Source organism: Protomyctophum parallelum, assembly GCF_964188405.1.
Source record: "Protomyctophum parallelum genome assembly, chromosome: 20".
Taxonomy (NCBI): domain Eukaryota; kingdom Metazoa; phylum Chordata; class Actinopteri; order Myctophiformes; family Myctophidae; genus Protomyctophum; species Protomyctophum parallelum.
The window spans coordinates 24,814,271-24,834,542 of record NC_139718.1 but is presented as its reverse complement, the minus strand read 5'-3'; the positions used below and the strand labels follow the sequence as shown (position 1 = coordinate 24,834,542).

General features: G+C 47.2%; 1 protein-coding gene across 3 annotated transcripts in view; it reads right to left on the bottom strand.

Annotated features, from left to right (window-relative positions):
• The window catches only part of ppp2r3a (protein phosphatase 2, regulatory subunit B'', alpha), a 137,973-nt gene that overhangs the window by 48,173 nt on the left and 69,528 nt on the right, over window positions 1-20,272 (bottom strand). For all 3 annotated transcript variants that reach the window (XM_083792355.1, XM_083792354.1, XM_083792356.1), the window contains exon 3: window positions 456-4,492. In XM_083792355.1, the coding sequence (XP_083648481.1) occupies window positions 456-3,330 (2,875 nt within the window). In that variant the 5' untranslated portion in view covers window positions 3,331-4,492. The remainder of the gene's footprint in view (window positions 1-455; window positions 4,493-20,272) is intronic.

Below are 20,272 nucleotides of genomic sequence, written 5' to 3'. Positions count from 1 at the left end.
CCGGATGGGGCCCTGGGACAACATATTTTCAGATGGGGGTCGGAGGTCAATTACATATGTTTTTGGGGGTCCTTGACATGAAAATGTTTGAGAACGACCGACATAGAAACATGGGTTTTTCAGAAAAGGCATTTTTAGAATCGTCCTCAGGTCTAAATGGGTTAACGGTCATACAAAGAATTGTGATTAACAAAAACGTATTATTTTTTTCATTGAATATTGGAACATATGAAACATATATTTCAGAAATACAAATGAATAATTGCAAAAATAGCAGATCTACAATCTCACACAGTGCCGCGATGCGTCACTTTGTGAGCTTGTAGATCTGTTTTGGGTATATTTCAACAGATGAATGGAATTGATTATATGATTGACAATGATTATACTAAATAATTGCAATTATGTCAAATAATTGCGATCAGGCGATTTTGTAATAATTGAGACAGATCTACCTGGGGCCTCGGAGGTCGCTAGGGTTGTTGGAACAACTGGATGGATGGAGGCAGGCAGACTGGCAGGGACAGACGGTACAGGCACTGCAGGCGCTGATTTTACAGAGGCAGGGACAGACGGTACAGGCACTGCAGGCGCTGATTTTACAGAGGCAGAGACGGCAGGGGGAGACACTACAGGGGCTGGTGTTACAGAGGCAGAGACGGCAGGGGGAGACACTACAGGGGCTGGTGTTACAGAGGCAGATATTGGAGTTGCTTCGGCTGTAGAGGCGTCTTCGACTCTGGACATAGCCTCCGTTCCAATCTCAAGTATGGGTTTAGGTGCAGGGGCAGGTTTGGGGACAGCAGCGGGTGTTGGCTGAAGTTTAGCTTCAGGTGTGACAAGGGGACAATCAGCTTCTGCTGACAAAGTAGGAGTGAACACAGGCACGCGTGACGGTGTGGGCGATGTTGGTTTTGTTGGTACAGTAGGAGCTGCAGGTGCAGCTGGAGCTGGGGGTGTCTGTGGGGACGGCAGGGTGGGAACTGCAGCGTCGTGGGGACTCTGTGGGGCCGCGGCGGTGGCCAGCGTATCCTGCAGGAGCCTCATCACCTCCCTCTCCTTCCCGCTGCTCCTCTCCGAGCTCCCCGTGCTCCCTGCCCCGGAGTCCACCAGCTCCTGGGCGAAGCTCTCGATGCTCTCGAGGATCCTGAGCAGCAGAGCCCCGTCTTCCTCCTCTCCCACCCCAGGCTCGGCGCCCTCCCCCGGGGCACGTGTGGACACGGGCCCTAGGGGGGCCCTGGAGGCGGGGCCATTCATAGTGACGTGGCTGGCGGGTTTCTGGAACAGGGTTTTGGGAGACGGCTGAGGCTGCCTGGAGGTGCCAGTGCCCAGGGCCCCCTCTCTCTTCCTGGTCTTGGCAGGGAGAGGGGGCTCAGAGTCCCTGCTGTGGCTCATGCTTTGGGACAGATTCTCCAAGTCCATCAGCAGCTTGTCGATGTCCTCATCCTTGTGTGGGGCCGCTTTGGAGGACAAGACAGTGACTGGGGTGGAGGGGGCCCATGAGGGGCTGTAGCCCACATTGGACGGCAGGGTACCTGAAGCGGTCTGGCGTGCGTGCAGTTGAGGCTGCTGTGCGTATTGCTTCCTGTTTACAGGGTAGGTGGTGGTGTGGCGGTCCGCCACGCCTCTGGCAGAGGCGTGCTCTGGACCCTTACCGACGTCCGCTTCCTCCTCGATGTACAGAGCCTCCATGGGGGAGGGTTCGGGAGCGTGTGCATACGGCGGGGTCGGGGAAGTGCGAAGGGGTGAGCGGGCGTGCGCCGGAGACGCCGACACGGCGGCCGTGGTGTACGCGAGCGAGGGAGGAGCGGAGTGCTGCGTGTTGGAGGGAGTGTGTGTGTGCTGAGTCCCGTTGGTGAGCGGGGCTGCCCTCAACGGAGAACTCTGGACTGGTTTAATATGGCTGGACTCCATTTTCATAGATGAAGAAGAAAGAGAGGAAGAGGCGGAAGGAGTAGGAGCTGGAGTCTTGGGGATGGGAGGGGACTGTACCACATCCTCATAGCGTGGTGGCTGTTCGTTGCCAAATATGGGGGAGTAGGGCCCTTGCTGTATGGAGTGGAGGCTGCTGACCAGCTCTGCCAGTTCATTGTGCCCGCTGCCAGGCACACCCTGCCCACCCTGCCCGCTGCCTCCAAGTCCCCCAATTCCCTCCAGCTCCAGTGGGAGTCTCTTAAGATAGGAGCTGAGTCTGGACATGACCGCCCGGTACACCGTCTCGGGGCTGGCGCCTCCGTCCTCTGGCCCTCCGCCACCCCCGGTAGGCTTGCGTCGAATGCACTGCTTGATGATGTCCGTGCATTTCTTTAGGTCCTCCGAGCACTTCAGCAGGATGTCCAGGCAGGCGCGGATGTCCTCTCCGCCCGCTCCCACCATGCCGCCCTCCGCCCGCGTCTTCTCCAGCAGGCGGGCGATCAGGTTTTCCTCTCCGAGGGTGCTGAGGTAAAGCGAGGCCACCGTGTCCAGGCCCTGGTCCAACGACCCACTGCCGATGCTCGACAGGCTGCCCGTCGACCCGCCGACAATTTTGGTGATGGGTCCTTGCTGCATGGCGTGGAGGCTGCTGACCAGCTCTGCCAGTTCCGCCACGTTGCTTTTTGATTTTGTCTCGTCCGCCCCCAACCCTTTGGCGAGGTTGAAAGGCGGCAGGTTCTCGTCGTTGGAGAGGGCCGTGCCGTTAGTCGTGCCGTTGGCAGTGATGCTGGAGCTGAAATGGCCGTAGATTATGTCCAAGTCTGTAGAACGGCGGCTGAACGAGTCAGGGCGGACTTTGCGACCCTTCCTGAAGGCCACATGGCTGGAGGAAGAGAGGCGGAGCTTGTCAAAGGAGAACTCTTTGAGCTTTCCGCTGGCCAGGTTGATGGCCTCTCCAGTGATGTCCTTCAGACTACTGGAGGCGCTCAGGTTCCCATTGGACCCCCCCCCAGCACTGGGAGCCTTCTTCCCCCGCCACGGGGGGCTGTCCTCGCCTACAGAAACATTCCCACTGCTGCCCGCCCTTTCCAGAGAAACTCCTCCGTTAGAGCTTGCGGCATCCACGGAAAGACCACTTTTCCCATGGCTGGGGATCTGGTGAACGGCAGCACAGTTCACCACGACGTTACGGGAGTGTGCGTTGTGGTCGTGACTCGGGTCGGCGAGTGGCAGGTCCGGGGCGACAAGAAGCTCAGAGCACGTGCCCCGGTGCGCCACGGTGCAGTCCAGCCCGTGGGAAAGCGCCCCACATGGCCCGGAGCAGTAGTGCACGGCGTGCGCGTGGGCACGGCGGTCCACGACGACGCTATTGTAGCAACTGATGCTGCTCACCACCACGCGGTACGCCGCTGCCATGACTGACTGATGTCCCCAACGCTAGGACTGACTGATGTCCCCAACGCTAGGACTGACTGATGTCCCCCAACGCTAGGACTGACTGATGTCCCCAACGCTAGGACTGACTGATGTCCCCAACGCTAGGACTGAGCGATGTCCCCAACGCTAGGACTGACTGATGTCCCCAACGCTAGGACTGACTGATGTCCCCAACGCTAGGACTGAGCGATATCCCCAAAACTAGGACGCCACGCCACTCATAGGACGAAAATACCAGAAACAAGTCCAAGAAGATATATTCCAACACAAATAAACGTGGGTATTTTGTGTTACCACTGCCTCTGCTGAGCAAAACAGTTTTTAGCCCAGCGTTCGACTTACGTCTGATTTATTTCCAGGCAAAAGTGAAAAACAAAATAGTCTATATCAAAGCTAAAAAAATAACACAAAAAAAACAATGCAGCCAATGTCGATATCCATTTACCAGAACTCTGGTAGGTTCCATTCCCTGGAACTGAGGGATCAGTTGAGAGAGAGAGCTTCTCTTGAAGTCTGTGGGCCTCCTGGCAACAGCTGCGGTGACCCTCCTCTCTCTGCAGGGGCACCTCTCTCTCTCTCTCTCTCTCTCTCTCTACTTCCTCTTTAGCAGCGGCTCGTTAGCTGCTAATGACAGCCGTGGAGAGGACGGAGGGGGTGGGAAGGTGGCTGGGGTTTGGATGACAGCAGAAGGAAAGGGGAGGCGTGGCTATCATCCATCCCGCCACAGCGGCAGCAGCAGCAGAAGAGGAAGAAGCCTCAAGGGCCTAATTTTAGCCCAGCGAGGCCTCAACATCTCCCCAGCCCGAGATCACCCTGCTGTGCATCAAGCGTTCTTAAGAACACCCCCCCTCCTGTTTCTCCTCCTCTCCTGTCGTCTGTCTGTCCGTCCCTCCTTCAGTTCTTATGTCCTGGAAGAACAAGATCTTGCGCTGACTCGGACACAGCTGCCAGTTAGCAGAAGGCTCAGACACAGATGGCTTGTTCTGTGCGAGTTTTTATATACACGCACGTGTGCGTGCGTGCGTCTCTCTCTCTCTCGTTTCGTTCACTGGCTTCTCCTCGTTCCCTCACTCACTCCTTCCATCCCGCGCTGTCAGCGGTGTCTCAGGGGGAGTGTTCGGTTCTGACAGGAGGACGCCACCTGTGAGTCAGCAGAGGAAGATGGGAGAGGAGGGAGCGAGGGAGGGAGGGAGTGGTAGAAGAGGGAGGGAGTGGGTGGAGGAGGTGCAGAACGAGGGAAAGGGGAAAACGGAGAGAAAGAAAGGTAAATCATTTAGACAGTTTCCATGCGGTGGACTTCTGTTTTTCAACATCTGTGTGTGTGTGTGTGTGTGTGTGTGGTTAATGCACCTCCAGCGATCACCCAGATAACAGGAGATATGAGAACTTACACACTTTATCATCAAAGCTCAACAAGACCACACTTCTCTTCCTGCCAGATCTCTCTCTCCCTCTGTCTCTCTCTCTACCTCTTTCACGCGCACACACACACACACACACACACACACACACACACACACACACACACACACACACACACACACACACACACACACACACACACACACACACACACACACACACACACACACACACACACACACACACACACACACACACACACACACACACACACACACACACACATCAAAAGGAGGACAGGAGGAAAGAGATGGAGGGTAGAAGGTGAAATGAGCACAGAAGAAAGAGAGACTTTAATCTCAGGAGGCTTTTCAGTGACTGTTACTTAGTAAACGACAGACAGGTGTGTCGGAAAGAGAAAACACCTGTCACTTTCACGTCTCTGCCTGTTTACTTGCACATCTGCCAAAGTAATGTTTCCGTCCAAACATTGTTTGTGCCCCATTCTATTGTCTTCTATTTCCCTACCTTGAGACTCCCACAATGTATGAAGTAAACATGGGCCATTATGTGTGACACTCATGTCTAGCGTGCTGACATTTCACAAGGCTGGGCCGCTGTCAACATGCACGCCACACCGAGGAAGACCTATAAAAACAACGCACAGACATGCACACACAAATGCAGATAAAAGCATACGCCAGATGTAATAAATAAAAGAGGTTTATGCCCCAGAAAGGGAGCTCAGATGAAAGCTGGCTTGTTAATTTACACTAAGAATTCACGAGACTCATAAACCGTTCTTAAAAAAAGATTACTGTTTCTTTAATGTTCTTCACTTACTAGACAGACTGTAGACAGACAAGAGACAGGCAATTCGAGGCACATTCACAAACAAAACCAATTGTGGGTGAAAACAGACTGGTCTGTTTTCCTGAACAGGAGCCCACGACGAACCTGGCGTGCGGATTCGTGGTACCAATGTGTTGCAGTCATCCCAGATCACAGTTTTGCTTTCAGTCACTCGCATATATGACGAACAAATTTGAAGCATCATTTAAAAGCATAATACTGTATAATAAAAAGCTCATAACTTTGTTATCCAGACCCCAATTAAGGCTATGGAATGGGCACAGTTGGGTTGACATACCATACAAAGACCACTAGAAGACTCTTTCAGAATGCACACCACAAAGAATAATAACAATGAGAGCACTTTGGTCTCCTGAAACCTCACCTCCTGGGGGTAGTTGGGTGGGGGGGTAACAGTACAGTGCCACATACCGGGGACTAACAATTCCTGACTCGAAGGTAAACACGCAAGGCAGTAAATCTGCAAACAAGCATGACTGGTAAAAGGATTTATAGGCCGTGTATGGAGCGTCAGGCATTAAGAGCTCAGAAGCCAACAAGCCTCTCACTTCTATCTGTCTCGCTTTTATAGGCCTCTCTCTTTCTGCTTTGTTTTTCTCTCATACCAACTGTCTCACTCTCATTCTGTCTCCATTTTTATTTTTTCATCCCCGCTTCAAGACCCCAGTTGTCTCTAGTCTTACTGGTCTCCCTCTGTATGCCTGCCTTTGTCTTTTTCTCACTTTCTGCCATGTAAAGAACTATGCTTTACTCTCACGCTATCATTGCTCTCTCATAGCTCTTGTTCATCAAAGATGGCCCCGGAAACTCTCTCTCTCTCTCTTAGGATTGTTTAGGGTTGTTTTGGTTGTGTAGGTTGTATAAGATTTTAACGATTCCTGTTTGTTTAACGATGCCCTCTTAACGGTCTGATTTCTTAGCGGTTCCTTGTGGACCCTTACAGGTATTGAGGTACTGAGGTATTCCAATTGTATAGCACAGGGGTTCTCAACATTTTTGGCTGGGGACCCCCAGAAATGCTTTGGCCATGTCTCGCGCCAGACACAGAAATAAGCACGCAGCGAGTCAATGGACGAGAAGATTGAATCCTTTAAGCAAAAGAAAGCAAAGTGCAGAGAAAAACTTTACAGAAAAAGGAACACAGAGGGGAAGAGAACCGTTAAGAGATTTGAATTCATGACAACTATAGTAATTTGTTAATGTTAATTTATTGATATTTATTTTCGATTTGTTTTTGTTTTACGTCATGATGTACAATGATAAGAGTTTTTAATAATCTGGGGACCCAGATTAATTTAGCGACACCCCTCGAGGGGTGGAACCCCCAGGTTAAGAACCCCTGGTACAGCAGACGTGAAGTCCACATAAGCACCTCTTTCAGTGTGATAAAACGGTTCATAACATGATGGAACCATAAGCACCTCTTTCAGTGTGATAAAACGGTTCCTAACATGATGGAACCAATTCCAGTTCCGGATCCCAACCCTACATCTTGTTCTCTCCGTCTCTTGACTCACTTTTGATCTGTTTCTGTCCAGATGCTGCCCTCTTCTCTCTCTGTCAGTCACTCTCTTCATGCATTTTCACTCTTTCACTCCGTGTGAGGCAGTTTCCTATAGGAGTCTCGATTCCTAGGACTCTGCGCTGTGTACTACCACACCCCCGGCACACACTCACACACATGAACCATACTTACTGCAACAACACAACAAACGTGTATTTGCAGACAAAGATACAGTACAGTACGTACGTACGTATACGTACACAGACGTGAGTTACCTCAACCTCACACACATGCCTCATATCAACATCTTATAGCTTACTGTACGTCAAAACACATCATCAAGGGACCTACTCCACACACATGTATTAAATGTATTGAATATTAAGACTGGAAATGTGGCCACATATATGCAATAGAGCAGCAGTTTCCTATTGACCAAGAGTGAAAAATAGAGAGTGGGACCAGGGGAGAATGAGTGGTCAGCCGGTGGGTGGGGGCAGTTGGCACCTGGAAAAACAACTATTAAGACGCCGTGTGGAAAGAACAACACATAGACCCTCTAGTCTACTTTACACTCCATCCCCCATTGTGTCTGTTCTCAGCGTGCGCACACGCACGGTCGCACGCACGCACGTGCGCACACGCACAAGGATGATGCCGATTCAGTTTCTTCTGCAGGAAATTAGACTTCCTGGCACACTCTATTTCAACACAGAACAACTGGACAGGCAGACAGAAATTGGATATAGTTTAGATTGGTAATCGTACATTGACGTGTCGTGCACCCAGACACAAATATGGGCACAGATACAGAACGTAGACGCATGCATACACCATACTGTATATGCCCTCACGTACACCACACCATACTGTATATGCCCTCACGTACACCACACCATACTGTATATGCCCTCACGTACACCACACCATACTGTATATGCCCTCACGTACACCACACCATACTGTATATGCCCTCACGTACACCACACACACACACACACACACACACACACACACACACACACACACACACTATATATGAACACATCCCTACACGCTCTCTTTCAGTGTTCTATAAACACTCTTTGTATCCGTGCGTCTCAGTAAATCACTGCTTCCCAAAATGACACCAAGCATGTAAACAATCTCCACTTATGTTTGTATAATACAGAACAACCTCCACCCACAGACACGCGCACGCGCACAGAGGAGGATTACACCCCCCATGTTCTTTAGACTGGCCTCAGTTCAGTGTCAGTGGAGTTATGCAGCATTCTTTCTCCACAGGGTGCCTGGGTTTGAGACGTGAGCCTGGATGGAGATCAGATTTCTGCCCAGGGTCATAGAGCTCTGACTTTACCACTTAAAACCCTCTATAAAAACTGTTGCAACTGTACTTTGCCCGGTCTTTTTTCCACTCGTGAATGTTCTCCCCAGGGATGCTGGGGTTCAAGTTAGTTGAAAGCCCTAATGCACTTTTTTATCAAATCTAGCTGGCTAAATAGACAATTTAACCCTGAATAAAAACAAAAGATTTTGTTTAGAATTCCTATTCATTGTGCACAATGTCACTGCTGTTTCATAAAATGTTTTACATAATTCCAATCTGTACATTTCAACATTTCTGCCTTTCTTAGGCACACTTCAACACGTGAACTGAGCGAGGTTAGGGGTCGAACTTAAGCTCACAGGATTTGGTATGGCCGCTCATATTTTACTGTGTGGGGATTGGGGACTTTATTAGCCTTCCTCTTTATCCATCACTTCCTCCACTTCTCGGTACATACATACATGCATCTCCCTTTAAACATTCTATCTCTAACCATCAACTCTCCATCTACACTATAGCCATTCTCTCTCGTTCCCTTTACTTTGTTCCCTGTGTTTCTACCGCCAATGGTAAATAAAAGGATTTGAAAGGCCTTCGGAAGAAAGAGAAGAAAGAAGCGTGTTTTTCTTTGGTAATAACCTCTTTCTCCCAGACAGTCTCTCTCTCTCGTTTTCTGTGTGCCCTTCAGCCTCCTCTCCAGTCTAAAAAAGTCTCTCCTTCACCCCGACCTGCACCAGGAAGCACTAAATCACCGGAGGCCACTTCTGTCACAACCTCCCAGTAAGCCTCTGCAACTATTCGAGTGTGTCACATGTGTGTGTGTGCATCACTAGTGTGTATGCCTATATTTGCTTGTGTAAGTGTGTGTACCGGTATGTGTGTGTATGTGTGTGCACAGTGTGAGGCCAGCCTCTGTGAACGTCTCAGACAGGAGCCTTAAACAATTCCCCAGGGAGACAAGACAGGTCTATACAAGCCCTCTGTACATGCACACACGCAGTGCGCGTGCGTACACGTCACACACACACACACACACACACAAACAGCTTTGGTGGTATTAACATGACAACACACCGACAGAGATGTTCTTCTGGCTCAGTCATTCAAATAGAGAAAGAAAGAAAGAAAGAAAGAAAGAAAGAAAGAAAGAAAGAAAGAAAGGGAGGGAGAGAGAGAGAGAGAGAGAGGGAGAAAGGGTAGACCATGCGGGAGAAAGATAATGACAGTGGAGAGAAACAGCGGAAAAGAACCAAAGAGACTTAAGCCGAGAGAGAAAGAGAGCGAGAGGAAAAAAACACAACAGGCCCTCAGGATGTTGACTCCTGCCCTAACAGAGAACAACGGTAGCTGGAGAAAGGAGGGATTACTGAGGCTCAAATACGACACACACGCATGCACCCACGCACGCACGCACGCACGCACGCACGCGCACACAGCAAAGACAACCTCCAAGTCAGAGTTAAATGAACACTTGTTTGGTCCATTTGGTTCCATTGGACACTCTCAACGTTAAAACACCCACAAACACAACATACCAAAATAACTTCCATGCAGAGCTAAATGTACAAACAAGGGACTGAATTATTTTCGCTCCCATGCCACCATAATGTGGAACGCCCTACCAACAGTCATTAAGACATGCAAATCCCTTGACTCCTTCAAAACCGCTCTCAAAGGGCACCTACGGACGGCTGCAATTCGAAACTTTTTCCCCTGTATATGTTTCTTTTCCCTTTTTTACCTCCTTTATGATGAATTCCTGTTCTGTTCTTTGACTATATATAAGTGTCTATTTGTACATCTCTAAATGTTTTGATGAATTGAACAAGGTGGACCCTCTTGTAAACAAGTGTAATGCTTAATTGGGTCGTCCACTCATAGTTAACAGTCTTTGTATTGAGTTTGTGCTTGAAATGTACTGTAATTCTGCAAACTGTTAATACATATTTCAATCAATCCATGTTTTCGAGTGGAGATAATTTGCACTGTAGCTGCATAAATACGAGGCTGCTGGTTCAGTGTCAGATATATCAAATATGAATGTTACCACCCCCCCCCCCCTCCTGCACACGCGCAAGCGCTTCCTCCTCTCCCCGTCACTGTCATCCTTCCTCCCACGCTCCTGTGCTTCCCAAATGTCCAACTGACTGACTGTGGTTCTGACCCACTTATCTCTCTAATCTTCACATGAATTATTCATTCTGTCCTCTAAACTGCTAGTCAAATCCTGCGTGATCACCTAACTCAGCGTTGTACGAAAGTACAAATGGGCCCAAATGGACCCACATTTGTACACTCGGCAGACATGGAATAAAGCATAATATAATCTCAAAAGTAATAATAAACCTGTATTGCTGCTGTTATACAGCAACAAGAAGTTACAGTTGAGGCTTTAACCTTTGCTTTAGTGACATTTCGGAGGCCATTCATGTTCAAAGAAAGATGCTTCTAAATATGTGGCATGATTTCATTGAAGACATGCTGGCTTCTATGGCCTCCAAATGTCCAAACTTTAATCCATGCGCAGAGGTAACGAAGACACACACGCAGCACAATAAGTGGGGATCCGACACGCACGCACGCACACGTTTCTACCAGAATCCTATAGGATTTCTTTACTAGGGCACACACTTAAAAAGGATGACGCTGATGCTAGAGTAAAGTGTGCCCATCAATCATGAGTGTTGGCAACATTTAAAGACAGACAGACAGCGAGACAGACTGACAGACTCTCTGCCTATTAAAACATGGCCTCATTCCCAGCGTCCTCGTCTTCTGATTTTTGCGTACAGCTGCAGAACATCTGCCCGACGTGCAGATACTTTCCATACTTGTAGGAAGAGTTGACAATGTTAAAAATGTGCCTATGTTGCAGAATAGCAGGGTGAATAACGATGCATGGTGAAATGAAAAACTATCTATGGCCATGAAAAATTCAATAATCATAATAATATCCCAGAGTCAGACTAATATAGCTTTTCTCTTTACTTAGTACTCAAAGTCGCTTTACTGTATAGCCTACATGGGGAAGAAGATAATTAAATGTAAAATAAACTATAAAATAAGCTGTCTAAAAGTACAAAGACAAATGTAATCCCTCAATTTAGGTATTGTTTATTCAACCCCGAGATTTAAGGAATCATAGCTTTCATTATGATCCACACATATTGTAGTGCGCACACCCACACACACACACACACACACACAGCAGAAATAAATGATAACGGTCTTGAAAAAAACATGTGTGTGACATTTAAAGTGGACCCAGTACAAAAGCACACTAGCTCAGGAGGATAGGCTACAGGGAGGTAATGTCATAATCACAGTATAGAATAACACATGCACGCAAACACAAGCACACATGCTCACACATACACCCAGGCCTCATATTGTACAAATTCAATCTGCTTATTATTTGTATCCTGCCTCCAGTTGGATACGTGATTGCGTGGTGTCCTGTCCGTTTTCTCGGAATACTGCACTCCGTGACAACTGTTTTGTGAATAGCACTTTATGATTAAGTTTGATCTGATTTCATTCGACGCCCCAGCCAACAGTCACAGGGAAGGAATAAGCCAGGCACAGACTGAAACCGCAGTGGAGAGATGGAGTGAGAGAGGCATAGAGAGAGGAGATGGAATGACAAATGCAGACAAGGACGAGTGCCTGATTCTGTGAGCTTGTGGATCTGCCTATTTCGACAAGCGACACTGTGCCTGACAAGGTTTACGTCAACTCTAGATGGATAGAGAGGAGGAAACAGAGAAGTGTGTGTATAGTTGCCTCAATAGTAATTACCAGCTGGTCGGTGCATGGGGCGAAGCCCCCGACCATGTCCCCACAGACATTTCCTCCTACACACAAGCACACTAAAGCCTGATATATACTTGGTTTGCACATCAACCAAGTATAAATGTCAGAGAAAAAAAGAAAGAGAGAATGTGCATGTGAGTGTTGGGGGGAGAGAGAGAGAGAGAGAGAGAGAGCGAGAGAGAGATAAACAGTGAAAGAGAGTTCTTCTGCTTATATTGCCCAAATGCAAAGACATACATTGTACATACAGTAGGTGTACAGCTGGGTGTGTGCATGCTTGTGCATGCACGTCGTACGCATGTCTGGCAGAGAGCTGGGGGTTCACTCTCCATGTGGCTGCCAAACGGATCGTCTGGACAAGACCCAGGCAGCCGAGAGCACAAATCACCAAGCTCTGACACACACACACACACACACACACACACACACACACACACACACACACACACACACACACACACACACACACACACACACACACACACACACACACACACACACACACACACACACACACACACACACACACACACACACACACACACACACACACACACACACACACACACACACCTGTTTGTGATGAAACCAAGCCTGTTGAGTTGCAGCGGAATAATGGCCCTTATAGTCTATATTAAGTCAGACGTACTCGTACAGCAGAACTTGAATGAGAACTATAAAAAGTGCCCCTCAGGGCCAGGCCAGGCTAGGTTGTGGCCTCCTGGTGGCACTATAATAGGCCAATGTGAAAAGGGTGCCATTTCTTCTTACGCCTATGATCGCAATTGCATGATTTGAGGCATTTTTGTTTTGCAAAAATCCACCTGACTGCGCTATAATAATAAAATAAAAAAATACTATATGTCCCACTCCACAACCCCGACTGCCGGACTAAAACGCTTATAACAGGCCGTTCTGAAAAATGTGGGACAGAGGTTCATCGCATCCTGGGAGTGTGTGTGTGTGTGTGTGTGTGTGTGTGTGTGTGTGTGTGTGTGTGTGTGTGTAGTTTGACATCGTCCGGATTAACGGTGCCAGAGATTAGCTGGTAACAGACGGACGGACGGACAGAGTGGAAAACATATTCTCCCCATGCCGTCAGCTGGTGGAGACAATGACAGACAGACCTTGGACTAGATTGAATGAGAATGAGGGGGTGTCATGACAGACCTTGGACTAGGTTGAATCAGAATGAGGGGGTGACATGACAGACCTTGGACTAGGTTGAATGAGAATGAGGGGGTGACATGACAGACCTTGGACTAGATTGAATGAGAATGAGGGGGTGTCATGACAGACCTTGGACTAGATTGAATCAGAATGAGGGGGTGTCATGACAGACCTTGGACTAGGTTGAATGAGAATGAGGGGGTGTCATGACAGACCTTGGACTAGGTTGAATGACAATGAGGGGGTGTCATGACAGACCTTGGACTAGATTTAATGAGAATGAGGGGGTGTCATGACAGACCTTGGACTAGGTTGAATCAGAATGAGGGGGTGTCATGACAGACCTTGGACTAGGTTGAATGAGAATGAGGGGGTGTCATGACAGACCTTGGACGGCTGCCAGACCCCTGGGAGAACACGACTGATACAATGTGCTGGAATGTGCTGGACGTAGAGCGTGGAAGGGACACATTATTCCAACCGCCCCAAAGGCTCTTTCGCACTGATGACGCAGAGGAGAGAACACGCCCACAGCGCCACCCGGCGGGAATCGAACCCGGGACCTTCTACAGTAGCTGTGAGGCGACAGCATCTGTACATCTCTGTGGAAAGCAGCTCAATAGGGGCAAAATAACAGCCCAGGAGGAGACAACAGGACTAAACGCACACAGAAACACGGCAGGGACTTCTACAGGTTGTCGAGAATCCAAACCATTTCTCTGAGGACCAGGAAAATTGTCTTCAAATTCAAATTTGAGGACAATTCTACTGCACTTGTGGGCGTATTTGACTCTCACAAGAATAGTACACACATACACACACAGTCACACACAACTTCCCCTTAGGGACCGTGTTGGGGCTGAGAGAAGGATGTTTTTAAGTGTTTCTGAAGAGGAAAAGGATGACGCACATCTGTTCTTATCCTTGAAGCTTCCTGGTAACCCCCCCCCCCACACACACACACACACACGCGTGTTCACCAACACAATGTCCAGGGTGTGGACACGCAAACATACATACACGTACAATGTAGTACTACATATTGGGTATTACGGCTGGACGATATGACTTCAAATCAAAATCACGATTAGATAAAAGAAGAAAACTGTTCCTTGGAAAGGGTTTAGTTTCCATGAAGCAAGAAATGGTTAAAAGAATCACACCAGTGTGAAGTGATGGGCGCTAATATATTAAAGACTAACTCATGTTGATTAGGTGATGTAAAACAAACGGTGCAAACAAACATTAAACGCCATTAACAAATAACAATAAAGAGACAATATGACGTAATGAGTCACATTATGACGTAAATTTTCCATGCCTTGTCAATGGCTTTTACAAAACAAACATTGAACTAAAGACAAACATTAAACCTGTGTATAGGAGGGGCTAGCGCCCCTCAAAAAACAACGTTGACCAAGGCGTTTCGGCCAGAGGCCTTCATCAGGGTCCACTAGTAATTGGGTAACCAGATGCCCCCCTTTGCGTTTCCAAGACTTTTCAGGCGTCCCACAAATGTAAACCTTGCCCCATATTGCGGCAGTGTTCAAATGTCCTAGTTAGTCCCCTAATGTTAAAAAAATGACTAATATCCCCTAGGGCCTAGGTACTGCCTAGGCAGTACAGTAGTCTGCCATACCACCCATATAAAAATTAGCATTTTAAATGTGAGACGCCTGAGGGGTTTAATAACAAAACTAGAAAAAGTGCCCTTCTGGGCACAGGTCTCCACCAGGTTATCCACAGATCCGTGCAGTTAGAGGTAAAAACACTTTTGGGCCAGTTATAGCGCCACCTTGAGGCTGAGTTGAAATTGTTCATGTGGCATTTCGTCCTCGGCCTAGTGGGAATGTGCGTGCACAATTTCAGGGAAATCACGCGATGTGTTCATGATTTGCAGCATTTTGTTTGAAACTGAGCACTCCTGTGAAGTTTGGAAGCCAATCTTAACCAATCAGGATGGAGTCTGAGAAATCTGAAAGACCCGTTTCGTTGAATGGCTCTAGAGAGACTGTGTACTAATTTGCGTGATGTTTGGACAAAATCTGTAGGTGTACTGTGAAAAAACTTGTTTTGCACAAAGCGGCCTCCTGGTGGCGCTATAACAGGCCGTTCTGGAAAGTTTGGGGCAGAGGTTCATGGTTGGCATCCAGGGAGTGTGTGTGCAAAATTTGGCATCGACCGGGTTAACGGTGGCTGAGATTAGCTGGTCACGGACGGACGGACGGACACACGGACACACGGACGGACGGACGGAGTGCAAAACATACTCTCCCCATGCCTTCGGCTGGTGGAGACAATGATAGCCAATAGGCCTATAATCGAATATGACATCAAGGCATTTACTTAAGTAATACGTTGCTAACCCCGTTCCATCCCCTCTTCCAACTTGTACCACACAAGCAACATATAATGCCACTTTAAGCATGACCATCACAATTATTTCTTTGTAACTTTGATTTCAGATAATGAACGATTATTAACTTATTTATCACCTAAATTGCCTTTTGACGCTTATTTTAATATCAATTGATTACGGTGATTCTTTGTGTCCTGTATGCGGTCATAACACTCCGGTTCGGGTGCGGTAAAATAATAATAATAATAATAATCTGCTGGTTTTATGCTGTTGATGGGGATGCAGATTCTTCGAACCAGAACCCAAAACGAGCTTGATTTCTCTAAACAGTATGTTTAATGTGTATGTATGTATGTTTAAAAAGTATGTTTTGGATGGATTAAATGACAATCACAGGACAAGTTACATAGCAGATTTTTACTTCCTGATTCTCATGTGTGGCAGCGAGATCCCTCCACCAGTTGCGACCCCTTGGGGGGGTCACCAAAAGTCGCGAGACATTGCCAAAGCATTTCCTGGGGTCCCCAGCTAAAAACGTTGAGAACCCCTGATATGGAGGAATACAAATAGCCAAAATAAGGTGCTTGCGCGCACAACCACACACAGCCAGCCTCTTCTGTTCCATTGCAGAGGTCACATAAACAAGCTGTAAATAGACAATAACACTGTAGGCCACACACCAGATCAACATGATGAGAGATGGCATCTGCTTTAAAACACACACACACACACACACACACACACACACACACACACACACACACACACACACACACACACACACACACACACAGTGTCCCTGCTATGCCTGAAGGATGTTGTGACCTGGTCTATCCATTGCTGTTAATTAAAATAGCTAATGTTTTGGTATGATGTCATACTTTCGGAAGTGTTCCGTTTGTGTACGTAGATGGACACACACACACACACACACAAAGGTATAGCAATGAAAACATGAAGGGAGGCTGCCTGAAGGAGGTCAATAGGCTGAAAGCTTGCAGCAATAAATTGATTGTGCACAGCTTTGAGTGTAGGCCAACTACACTACAGCTGAATTATAGTGCTGGCACTCACTGTACCGTGCCTTTGCCCCAGACTCGTCTCATTTGGCGTTTGCAGCTCTTGCCCACGCTATGATATTTTTTCTCTTTTTTGGCACCTCTTATGTAACTGGCTATTATTTATTTATTTTAAAGATATCTTTGGTCTTTTCTGCCTTTAGTTGATAGAGACAAAGTAAGCTGACAGGAAATGGGGAGATAGAGAGATGAACGTGCAGCTAAAGGTCGTCGGGATGTTGTGATTTTACTATCGTCTCCGCCAGGCTGGACGGCAGAACGCCGGAGACCATGTTTTCTGTCTGTCTGTCTGTCATCTTGTGTCCCCGTTCCTGTGTGTCTGTGAGCAGACCATCGCTGGCACCGCTGGGCCGATCGATCTGCGTAAAACCTTCCGACGCACACTCCCGGTAGGCCAAGAAAGAGCCTTTTTTCCCTTTTGCACATTGGCCTCATAAAGGCACAGCAACAGGCCGCTTCATATACTGGCCTATATAGGACTGTGTTTACAATGTGTACACTTCGATTTGAACAGAAATCCTTATAAGAGCATGTTTAGACTGGAGAGCCAGGGCCAGGTCTAACTAGTCTGAGGGGGGTGTGTATGTGTGTGTGTGTTTGTGTGCGTGTGTGTGGCTGCTGTCCCTGTCTGTCAGAGGGTCATATGAGGAGCAGATTAGGATTTCTAACCGCAAAGCCCTGTCGCCACAGCCTATCGTCACGGCGACTGAGTGAGGAGAGTCATCGTGTTCCGAACGCCACTGACTCACCCCTCCTCAGCTGGCTTCCACACACACACACACACACACACGCACACGCACACACACGCACAATGTAGGGGTCTAAGGTGACTGACGCCTAACTCCAGTCGTTTCGCCACAACCACCAGCCATTTTGTGCCACGAGGAACGGATGAATTCCATTTTACTTTTGAAATTCCTCGTTGGAGGGCTACATGTTATTTTGTTGTGATCATTCTAATTCTAAGCATTTTCATTTTTTAAACACTCACAAAATGAATGATAACAAGCTGGATATTAATCACGATATATATACATTTAAAAAAAAATTACAGAAATTTGTAGGACAAAACCTTTCATTTTCCATCTGCGTGTCATAACATAAACTGACTAATATAGCTCTGAGTAGCTCGTAAATTCATTCCAACATATCCATCTATTATGGATTCTATTTGATTAAAATGTATTCTTTGTTTTAATCACATGTTTAAAATGTGTTGGGGTCAACATGATGATTTCATTTCCTTCCAGTGGACTGTTTTCATGGATGGCGTGGTAAAACGCAGCTTACCGTAGTATTCATATTACTTCTCTGTGTGTTTCTGTATGCTAGCATGACGTTAACTGTGCATGAGAGTCTGAGACGCGTCATACAAAGCCTACACGGGTTGTGCAAGGACGCGCTGTGATTGGCCAGTCGCTGTGATTGACAGCCACAGCCTAACCCTAACCTTAACCGTGGTCGTGGTTAGAAGCACAACCCGTGTTGGATTTAGTATGTCGCGTCTGAGACAATGCAGTCCATGCAGCACCGCCTAGAAACACACCCAGAATAAATGGTAGGCTACTGTATTTATACTGTATTTATAACTGTATTTGTCCATCCGTAAAAAAGCATCATTGTCAGGGAGGGCTGAATTCAAGTAGACAACCACCCAAAAGAGCAGATATAATCAAGCCCCAAGGCGATCACTAATTAAAACACATTAGTGTTGCTGTCGTCTGCGTGACCAGGACAGGAAATTACATGTTTGATGACAGTCTTTTGTTCTGATATTCACCAAGCTCCTTCACTATTTTACTACAGCTAATCCAATCATGGATCACGGTTATAGAAAGTGCACAGTAAAAAAGTGTTCATTTATAAATTTTACTTAGAGAGGGCAAGTTCAAGTCTTAAGCTATTATTGTACACCATAATTGTACAACGACGTACAATGAGAAATCAGAATAATCCAATAACTCAATTATTTTTCAAAACATCTATTCAAGTTTGTCAAATTATAAGGGATTCATGTATAAGTCAGTTAGTAGGCCTAGTTCTAAATATGGGTTTCCATATTATATTTTAGGTTAATTGCCCAGCCCTAGCGGACATACAAAGAACATAACACTGCATGGTCTTCCGTCACCCTCCCCATCTCCTCTCTGCTTCCCACCCAGTTGTCACCAGTAAACTAAAACAGTCAGTCGCACTCAACTGAAGTGAAAATGGGCAAGCGTAAAAATAACTACAGCGAGAAGAAACAGTGTGTGAAGCTCCATTACATGTTAAATTACTTATGGAATATATTACGGCTTGGTCTGCAAGCAAGCCTCATAACCATGCTCATAAAATGTGCCTTATTTGTCCAGTTACACACACACCCTGTGTGAGAAAGCTATTTCTCTGCCCAGTGTTTGGACTCTATTCTCAGAGTGGTGTTCATGTAACTTCAGCCATTACTCGCCATCCAATGTCTGTCGACTGTCTCCATCCCGTCTGTGAGTGTGCGCGTGTGTTCGTGTGTCTGCGTGCGTGCGTGCCATGCACACACACTTATCCTTGAAGACAGGTCAACCTTGGCTTTGGTCTTTATCGTCATCAGTCAGTACCTTCATCTCCTAAACACTCTCCCTCTCCTCCTCTCCTTGATCCTCTATACCAGTGGTTTTCAACCAGTGGTCCTTGAGAGGGTTCCATGTGGTCGCAAGCTAAATGATGGGAGAGTTGGTAAACAAATGGACCCTTACTAGATGACTCTTGAGACCGATTTTTCATTTTACGCTCTCAAGATCTGTGCTACTTAATTTACAAGAAGTCTACACAAATTAGAGAATGTAAAATACTTGTTATTTTGATTTGAACGTTTGCCTGTTATCTCTCCTATGGTACCAACATCAATACAGCATGGAGTTGTGGACAATATCTTACCCAACGCCAACTGTCGAATAAATAATGGACTGTGATATGAAAACGGTTGAAAACCACTGCTCTATACTCATCTTCACTCTCCCTTTCTGCCAAGTAGGCATGTAGGTAGTACAGTACACACTTTACTGATACCCGTGGGGAAATGGTAACACACCGTATACAAGACGGGACAACACCACTCCACCCTGAAGTAATTAGACATGTGACTAACACACTGAAAGAAAAACAGTTATGGGGGACCCCAATAGGGTTCCATTTGTACACTCTCAGAGTTACAGACCTTTTGGAACCCACTCAAGGACACTGAGACCATTTGAGCATTTCCAGTGAGCCAACGTGCATAATAGCAGCACCCTGACTCTGTTTGACCAGAATGCAATAGAGCAGTGATTCTCAACCTATGGTACACGTACCTTTGCCGGTTCTTAGCGACCCCTCTGGTGGTACACAGAATGTTCCCGAAATTTGTAAAGGTGGGGGTGGAGCGGGGGGGTGGAGTAGCACGTAGTCGCGTTCCT